At 39.2% G+C, this 10172-nt stretch overlaps 1 protein-coding gene across 2 annotated transcripts; it reads right to left on the reverse strand.

The window, feature by feature from the left end:
• Positions 1–1009: 1009 nt before the first annotated feature.
• On the reverse strand, positions 1010–3806 carry nkx2.4a (NK2 homeobox 4a). Of its 2 annotated transcripts, none has more exons than XM_043262467.1 (2): positions 3187–3806; positions 1010–2802 (listed from the first exon to the last, which is right to left on the reverse strand). In XM_043262467.1, exons 1-2 carry the CDS (start codon positions 3554–3556, stop codon positions 2150–2152), a joined length of 1023 nt encoding a protein of 340 aa, XP_043118402.1. In that variant the 5' UTR covers positions 3557–3806; the 3' UTR covers positions 1010–2149. The 2 variants fall into 2 exon arrangements, with proteins under 2 accessions (XP_043118402.1, XP_043118401.1); XM_043262466.1 differs by having other exon boundaries at positions 1010–2829.
• Between the last annotated feature and the right edge of the window lie 6366 nt (positions 3807–10172).

The following is a 10172-nucleotide window of genomic DNA, read 5'->3' on the forward strand; positions in this document are numbered from 1 at the left end:
CTTAAACCTGCTTTTTTATTATTCTTATTAGTATTTATCACGCCAGATGTAAATAATAAACCATTTGGAGATACTTCTTTAGCCTTAAAGCGTGCATTTTGAAGCCAGTAACCAAAAAAAGCTGTGCATTTGGGTTGGTGGAGGTTATTATGAGTTTAAAAAGTTTTCTCACATAGATACTCGTTTAAGCAGGACATCATTCACATTGCATTCAGTCTGTGTCGTTTGAGTTGGATATAAATAATGTCAGACGGCATTGCTTTGTCTTCCTTTCGATCGCTTTGATAAAGCATCGCAGATAACTCCATATGAAATAGTATTAAATAATAATACAAACGTTAAACGAAAACAGTCTTGTTTTGAATTTCAGGGCTCGTCACTGAATCACTTTACATAACTTTTGAGCTCTAATCTCGTACAGGAAAAAAAAGCTACAGTCATCAGTTTCCTATTTTCATTTACTCGTTTTATTTCTTATTTTATGTTACGTTCCTCAATGATTGTACGACGGTTCTGAGACTTTAATGATACGCAGAATTCGTTCGACTACTGAGCGGAAGTCAGTGTTTTTGAGACTCGGATCCAGATTTTTACATGATTTGCAATTAAATATTAAATGCATGCAGTCTTTTTGTCTCTCTTGCAGCGCAAGATGTTTTATTTATTTATTTTTTTCAAAATACGTAATTATAAATCATATTAAACAATTCCGAATTATATTCGCATTAACTTTAATTCCAGTCAACAATTTATTATTAGTATTTAATTTTATAATATATATATATATATATATATATATATATATATATATATATATATATATATATATATATATATATATATATATAACGATTTAAAAATATATAATTTTAGAATTTATTGCGAAATTAAAAACATTTTTTAAAACGTAAACTTATGCAGAACGTATGCCCTTTAGTTACCAGGTATATTAAAAAAAGCATACAATAACATAAATAATGTAGATTTCCAAGCATGTACGCAGTTTTATTTTCGTGGTGTAAAGTATACATGTGTATTCTTTGGATATCAACACACAGACGAGCCACTGAAATATCAGACACGTTAAATAAAATGAATCAAAAAAAATAAAATAAAATAAAAATAACCAAAAATATCGTTCCATCATCCGCTTAATATAAACTGATCGAGTTTAAAACGGCTTACACGTGATTAGGGTTAAGGTTATGATTATTACATCTGTGTAGGGTATATTTAATTTAGGAAAGGTAATCGAATTTGTAACAAATTTCAAGTAAGTAATTAACCATGGACGCATCAAAACGGTCTGTATTTAAATGAAGGTATCTTCCTTTTAAAATCAGTGAAAGGTTTTCACAATAAATGTATTTTTAGATATTTCTCGAATAAAAACGCTCTTCACAGAAATTACTCTGCACACATTAATTCCCCAACAATGGCGCGCGGTTTAATTGATTTATTGTTAACGTTCAATTGGTTTGAAACACATACAGCAGCCGTCGTCTTCGCGTCTTCGTTTTAATTTACCAAAAAAAAAAAACAAGAATAGAATAAATGACCAACGAAAAGACTCAAACATTTATATTACAAGTAAACAGAAACTTAAGTGTTAGCCAAATATACAATCCCTACTTTTCATTTCTCTAAATGAATACATTATTATTATTATTATTATTATTATTATTATCATCATTTTTTTTTTTTTTTTTTACAATAGTCACTTCCGTCGCACGTTCAGGCATTTTATTGAGATCTGGAACTTTTCCAGTTCTTGCTAGAAGTTCGTACCTGAAATATGAAACACTGCTTCCCGCGTCCTGGCATTGCCATAGATGTGGAGCAGCAGTTTAGTTTAAACAACAGACAACCTTCTACTAGAACAAACGAAAGGAAGTCCCAGACACAGAGCGCGAGGCTAGAAATTGTTATTTTTGTCCGTAACGGAGTAGCTGGGTCGCTGTAGAAAAAACCGTGACCAAAAAACGTTTTGTTTTTAGAAAAAAGTGATAAATTTCCCGCAAAAAAAAAAACAAAAACAAACTGGCTCCATCCGCGCGGGCGCTCGGCTCGTGAAGTCTGCTTTCGCGGTTCTTCGTTCAGAGCGCGCTAAAGTTCGTGGAAATACCGAGGAAAGGGAAGGCGCCCGTTCTTACCACGTTCTGCCGTAAAGCAGATTCGACGTGACCATGTTATTCGTGTAATCTACGGTAGTGTCCATCTGGCCCATGTTGTTCATTTGCGAGTGGAGTGACGGCGGGCTGGGGGACATTTCCTCCAGGTCTTGGGCCTGGACCAGTGCGTTGACCTGCTGGGTTTGGTGTTGGTTCATAGAGTTACTGGAGGTAGGAAGCACGACCCCGGAACCGTTCTGCTGCTGCTGCTGCTGCTGCTGCATTTGCTGTTGGTTTGGCGTCGGTGTGTTGGAGCCGTTTTGACAAGGCTTGCCGTCCTTCACTAAGACGGGGACGGCCACTCTCCTCGGCGACTGCTGCTGTTGACACAGGTTGCCCTCCTGTTGAAGCTGCTGCGCTGCCTTGTCCTTGGCCTGCCGTTTCATCTTGTAGCGATGGTTCTGAAACCAGATCTTGACCTGCGTCGGGGTCAGGTGTATCATGCTGGCCAGGTGTTCCCTCTCGGGCGCCGAGAGGTATTTCTGTTGCTTAAATCTCCTTTCCAGCTCGTAGACTTGCGCTTGAGAGAAGAGCACCCGTCGTTTCCTCCTTGGAGCTGCGTGCAGAGGTGGGATGGATTTGGTGGTGTCGGCCATGCCTGTCAGCGTGCCCATTCCTGTCATGTTCATACCTGTGGAAGGTCCCATGAATCTAGAAACTTCAAAATATGCATACAGATGCACGGCCATTCAATTAGTAGCAGTGTTGGGCTAAGTCGTTAATCAACAGTTTTGAAAAGCTCGCGGCGGTGCAGCATTTTACGCATGCACAAATACGAATATATATATATATATATATATATATATATATATATATATATATATGTGTGTATATATATATAAATTAACTTGGATCAATTTGGGATATGCACGGCGGTGGTGAAATCGACAGTAACAATAGCAGCGGCGATAACATGAAGGCAGTCGTGCCGATGCGTAAAACTAAAGTAAACTCGCTGGAAACTAAGTGCACGCGTGCAACGAGAGATAAATGAGAATAATGCAAGAGAACTTACTTGTTGAGTATCTAGGGTCAGGATTGGCGCCGTACCACCCTGTTGCCGCTGCGCTGTTCCTCATAGTTTCTTGGTAAGAGGGTAGGTCCCCCATGTTGGCAATGCTGCCATTGCAGTAGCCCCCCATTGCACTGTGCGAGAACTGGGAAACGGAGTGTGGCATGTGGTAGGTGGTCGCCACGGCGGCGTTGTGGCCCATGGAGTGTTGCTGCATGCCAGTCTGGGACACCTGAGGTTGCCGGTACGCTCCCAGTGGAGATGTGAGGTTTCCGGTGCTCTCCATGCCACTAAACTTCTTGTAAGTCTCCTCGATTGGGCTCAAAATATCTGTCACTGAGAAAGGTGTCGTGTGCTTTGGGCTCAGCGACATGGTTCAGAAAAGCAGATGGATATTTGGTGGTGGAGCTCAGCCGTGTTGTTGTATCAGCTCTGTTCTCGTGGACGTCGACGTAAGAGAGTGCTTGTAGTATGCCTGAGATCCGATTGATCGCCTTGGAGAAGGAGGCGAGCCCTGGCCACTCTTATCTCAGGTTTATTGTAGCCAGGCGCCAGATTTACGACAAACACGAGGGGCGGAGCGACTCCCTAGACCAGCAAACAATAGTCATTGACATTTCAGCAAGATAATTGAGAAAAAAAAAAAATGTTGTTAGTTTCGCATTACATTTATCAGCACGCCGACCGAACATTTTCAATGGTCATTTTTTTTTAGCTGCAATTCACGAGTCTGACAACATCCTTAAAGCGCATTCATATCGGATCGAGCCGACGTTGTCGGTGTCTGAAGTCTTTTTCTTCTTCTTTTTTTTTTGGCGCCGTTATTCTGCGTCAATAGGGAATTCCATACTTTTTTCCAACTTTGAGAGCCCTCCGAGAGTCATAAGCGCCAGCGCGCGCTGTCAGAGTGGCACAATGAAGACCCCCTCCAGTCTATGACCTAATTTATGCGTCTTAAGCGGCGCTGAGGGTTTCTCCCAAATAAGATCATAGTACAAAAAAATATATATATGTCCACAGAAAATCGACATCAGTACAGTTGCATCTAAGTCAAAGTTTGGAATAGCTATATAAACCTGGAAATCTGCATTGAGGTAATCATAAAAGCTTATATAGAACCAAAAGTTTTATTACGTTAAAAAAAAGCTCATTTAGCTCATCCGAGATGTTTCGAACTATCGATAACCTTACGGATGTGAGCAGGCCTACCGATTTCGCATTTAAGGTAGTTTAACTACTGCAACGTGGATGACTGTGAAGTTTTAAAGCTACGAGTTCGGCAACAAGAACCATTTCCGTCCTTCTCGTTGAACACCCCACGTGGGTGGATGCAGGTCTCACGCGTTTGGGCACAGCCCGCTGAACGAGTGGCCTATGCAAGGTGACATTTCGTTAAGTAACTATGACCCAAAACAAACAGCGAGACCCTGCGTCCTCGGCACCCCAAATCGCGTTTAATGTTTGATTTGGGTTCGTTCCGAGACCATCCGGTCCGAAGCGTGACATATAGTTTCTCTCGTGACTCAGAGCGAGAAGCTCGCCTAAGGTTTTGTGCAGCCCGATCCATTAGGTAAATGAGGGCCACTCAACCTTGTGGAATATTAAGGCAGAGAGCATGACCGAGGGCCAAGCAGCCGCCTCACTCTGACGCCGGAGAAACCACTGGATGGGTGACCGCTTGGCGTTTCGAGTGTACCCAAGTCACTCAAGAAAAACTAAAAATGTTTTGTCTGTAGGCTCTGCTTCGGCGCGGAAGGAACGCGCGAAAGATCTCTCCTCAGAGATGGGACTTGGATTGCGCTGGACAGCGTTTGCTCAGGTACTGAAACCAGGTCGCCGTTAGGAGATGAAGCAAACATCTCGTCGCGTTCGTCTGCGCGTTGGTTAGTCGAGATGGGGTGTTCTGTAATTAACGTCTATGCAACTTTGGGAAGTTTCTCTTTAAGCGTGTTTGGTAAAGGCAGCGTGCGCTTGTGTGTGTGTGCGCGCGCGCGTGTTAGTAGGCGCAATGTTACTGAGAAAATATATAATAAAAAATAATCAAAATCGAAGAAACCCGCAGTGGCTAACGAAAAACGATTAAGCGTTGCTTCAAAGCAGTTTTTTTCATCCGTATCTATACGTTTACGACCAACCCGCATATTGTAAATTAATCAAGCGCGTGCCTTTTTTTTTTTTTTTTTAAATGAAACGCATTCTCTTTCAGCTGCGTTACTATGTGCGTGTGTGGAAAAACAATTAAAACGCGTTTAACGCGCTTGGATTCTCGGTTCAACTAATTACGCGCTTCCAAGCGCGTTTGCGCAAGGGAAAACGCAACAGTTAAAAAGTGTGAGTCAAGATTTGTCTGTGCAGTATTGTTTGTGTTTGACTTAGCTGCGATTTAGCCGTCACCTATGGCCCTTCTCCTTTAATGCGCGACAAGAGCTGTTGGTAATTGGATCGCCATCAAAATAAAAGGCGCGGTCGGCAGTATTCCTTTGAACGTTATTCGCAATCTGCGGTTTATTTCGATTCGCGTTTGGTTTGCAGTTCGTAGCCTTTCTTGAATAACCGTCTCCGTTTGAAGCAGAGAGAGTAGCCTGGGTCTCGGGAGTGAATGGGCGAACACATGCGTCCGCTGGAGTGCTCGAAGGATCAGGGGTCAGAGAAGGGAGAGAGAGCCCAGGTCCTGACCCATTATCTTACAGAAACGACCGCGAAACAAAGTTAATGTCTATTTCGAGGTATAGGGCTCGGGGCGGCGGGCTGATAATGTTGCGCGCGCAATAATCGCAATGTAAAATATGTTACGAGCATATCGGGGCCTAGCTTTTGGCGCAAAAACAATTCGGGTCAACAAGGTGCAGCGTTTCGAACCCTTTGTCTAAATAAATGCAGAATGCTTATAAATGTATTACAACGAGGAGTCAAGATACACATACCCGCGATCCTCCTCGACTATTTCTTTAATTCGTTTAGAGGGCGATCACGTTAATTAAGCTCGGCGTATCCCCTTTTTTTTTATTTATTACCTTTGTTACAGCTTCGGCGAGAACTTAGCTTCTGCGCTCTCTAAGGCGCGTGGATCACAAAATGCGGATGGAAACATAACTCGAAGGAAAGCAGTAGATGCCACGCTGTTATATAAGTGATCGCAAAACTGCAAAAAATCCATAATGAATGGAAGTAAGGATGCTCCTGTAGTTGTGTACAGGTGTGACAGGGCCTAGCGTTTTCAGATAGAGCTTATATATATATTATATATATATATATATATATATATATATATATATATATATAAATATAAAATATTAGCAAAATATTAGCAACGTATGCGTTCCTATAAAGTAATATCAAGCAGCTCACATGTTAATATTTTCAGTAGCTAAATTTAATATCTACATAAAAACGTCAATTCCAACTACACACACACACACACACATATATATATATATATATATATATATATATATATATATATATATATATATATATATATATATATATTATTGTTTTGTATTTTTTGTATTTAAATAAACAAATAAATAAGTAAAATATATATATATATATATATATATATATATATATATATATATATATATAATATTGTTTTGTATTTTTTTTTAAATAAACAAATAAATAAGTAAATAAATATATATATATATATATATATATATATATATATATATATAAATAATATTTTTTTGTATTTAAATAAATTTAAATAAATAAATAAATATATATATATATATATATATAAAATATTGTTTTGTATTTTTTATTTAAATAAACAAATAAATAAATAAGTAAATATATATATATATATATATATATATATATATATATATATATATATATATATATATATAAATAATTTATAGTTTCCTTTCTGTCTTTCAAAATGTATAATATTATATTCACAAGTTGTTGATAAACACAAATTAAAAATCTGTTGTCTTGTAAAACGCGCTCTTAAGCAGCCACGTAAACGAAGATGGCATTTCTGTATCATTTTTATTGTATTACGAATGAAAACGATCGCAAAATAGTCAGGAAATATTGCGGTTTATCTGCTTAAGCACGTCTAAGAACTAAAACAGGCGGCACGCGCAGACACAAGCTTCAGTTAAAGTAAGGGATTTTGCTTATATATAATATTTCGAAATAAAAGACCGCGTAATTCGTTCTTTAATTAACATACAGTAATCTAAGAATCCTTCTGCACACGACGACCATTTTGTGCTATAAGAAGGCAGGTGCACGTCCCAGCTTCCCAGTTGTAGTAAAAAGCAGCCTTTAAGTACTGCATACCCACCGTTAAGAAGGTTAAAGGTCCTCCCAAGAGGAGCAAGTATCTGGCAGGCCTCTCCAAAATCTTATTCTTCCGCGCAAGTTTTCATTCAAATGTAATTAATGGAACTCGATGGACGAAATGATGCTAATAGGTTGCAGAACACCGGGCGCCGGAGAGACAATGCCGTCTCCAGAACACTATAAAAGGCGCGTTGGTTTACATTTTTAACATTATAAAGCAAGAACGGAGGACGTCTGCAATTTAGCGTGGCGCGAAGGCCTGTAGTAAACTCGCCGTTCTTAAAACAAATAGTTTGGGCCGAAGCAGGAGGACGGAAACGCGTTCGTATATCGCTGCGTAAATAGGTAACGCGTTTTAAAATATCGCCCGTTCCAAATAAACTTCTGGAGTGGTTTATAATTGCGGGAAATTCACGTCCTCCGGCTCGTGTCCCAATGTTTGTTCACTATTCGTTTCATTTTGAATTTTTAATTGTTGTCGTCGCCTCTAAAGAAATAAAACAGGCGTTCAGAGCGTTTACCTGCACGTTTGGGCGCGACGAGAAATAAGATTTTTTTTTGTTTACACAGCGCGTGAGGTAATATATGCAGATGGCGTAAAATAGTTAAATTCTGATTTGGTGAACAACACGAGGTTCTGACCTTATTAGCACCCGCATCTGTTACGTGTGCGTTTTGGCGTCGGCGAAGAAAAAGCGATAAGAGAGAGAGAAAAATAAGCGTTTTACGCCAAAACTGTTCAACATAGTTTTTTTTTTTTTTTTTTTTTTTCTCTACCGGCGGCTTAGTTTTGAAAGTGGTAACAAAACAGCGAGGCAGCTTTCATGCTTGCATTATTAATGGAGGAGACCTCTAGCTTTAATCTGAAATGGCTCTCAAGAGACTCAAATATAACGCTAGTTCGGTGACCTCACATCTGCTGCCGCGCGCTCGTATCGTGAACGCAGATTTGAACGTTTTACCTCAGTCGCTGAACTATACACGGGCAACTTAATGTATTGTTCGCAGAGGTCTGCTGTCTGTCGGTCTCGGCGCAAACGCTTAAGTGTTCTCTGCCTCCATTTCACTTGACAAGCCAATACGATCAATTCTACAAGCTGATACAATCAAGCTTTGTCAAGACGGATATTTAACAGCAAAAATATATCCATTACGGCGTCGCTGAACGATACACCGACGCGAACGCGCGCGTATTTGCATAACGTCGCTTAAAATCTCAGCTTATGACTTTGTAGAAAAACCAAGAGAGAGCGTATTAAAAGCACTGCATGTTTACTTAATTGTCACGTCCGTTGCGGAAGTCCACGCGAAAGCTAAGACTGCGTATTTATTTATTTGTCTTGTTGGCATCCGCAAGTGCCTTTGTGCGCTGACCTTGAGATGAAGCACTGCTGTAATCACAAAACAGCCATTCTAATTCACACTTCAGTCCTTTTGTGCGCGCCTCGTTTGTGGAGTGGATTTGTAATGATTTAAAAACTATTCTATTTTGTGTGATAATAATTATTTCTGCCCGAGTTCGATGCACGACTGGATACAAAACTATGGAAAATGTTGCACGTCTGGCAATGCACTGAAACGCTTTACGGTGAAAATGAGCTGCTACTGAAGTCTGGAGTTTTCTTTGCAGACAATAAAGCTATGAGCAAGCTTGCATCTTCTCTTCAATGCAAGTTTTGTGACGCCTGTTCAGCCATATCTGCTGTTTTGTATTGCACATATTAGACTCTCTGCGATGCTTCCTTCGCCTGGCATAATCTTTCATCTGCTGGAGCTTAAGGGAATTCAGTGTCACAACGCGTTCTGACAATGCGCAGATTGCTCAGAAAGATCACCGGATGCAATTGAAACCAAAGTCATTTACATTAATGAGTTCTCATTACATATAGCTTATTTGTGCTAAGAGGAAGCACGCGGGTTATGCAGTTTATTATAACTGTGTAATGGAATCATGAATGTAATGTAAAGGGGGTTTTTGAATATGTCCATAATGCAATGCAACAACGCAAATGCACTAGGTATGAGAGAATGTCCTTGTATTAAGTGCACACATGAAACTTTTGTGCATGTGTGTGTTTTACATGTTTACAGTATAAAGTACGTTCTATATTGTATATTCTATATTTTATATCGCTGATACAATGTATTCGCCACTTTTCCTCTCTTTTGTTACTCTCACTACCACCTTCAGTGTAAATAAACCTGTGCGCCATCAAAGCGTTTCATGGAACAATATGGAGCTGTGTAAGCTGAAATGTTTTTTGTTTTTTTTTTGTGATTATGTCAAATGATCTGTGAGAGACGCGTCACTCAAAACCGTCTGTGTATGACAGTTCCTTGAAAGCCTAAATAAAACATTTTTTATTCTTATCTAAAAAGCAGTTAATGTGTTTATACTCAAAGTGTGTGCCACAGAAATCCATGTTTCTATATTACTGAAAGCACACACACACTCACACACACACATATATATATATATATATATATATATATATATATATATATTATATAATATATATTTCTGAAGGCAATATGAAGGGGACATCAGTATACACTCATTAGGACACTCATTGCAATCCCTGTATAGGCAAGACAATTAATTAGTTCATCTATAATAGCATCGTTTGTCTAATCTAGTTTGTCTTGTGTATTTTTAGTCACATGCAAGTTTCTCATTTTTTCCTTGTACGTAT

Source organism: Puntigrus tetrazona, chromosome 17, assembly GCF_018831695.1.
Source record: "Puntigrus tetrazona isolate hp1 chromosome 17, ASM1883169v1, whole genome shotgun sequence".
NCBI lineage: Eukaryota > Metazoa > Chordata > Actinopteri > Cypriniformes > Cyprinidae > Puntigrus > Puntigrus tetrazona.

What these genes read in the sequence shown, in the direction of transcription:
- nkx2.4a (XM_043262466.1), bottom strand. Translation starts at nt 3,556, where the DNA reads ATGTCGCTGAGCCCAAAGCACACGACACCTTTCTCAGTGACAGATATT. An exon ending in TGACCCTAGATACTCAACAA is followed by an intron (nt 2,830 to 3,186) that starts GTAAGTTCTCTT and finishes CATATTTTGAAG; the next exon opens with TTTCTAGATTCATGGGACCT.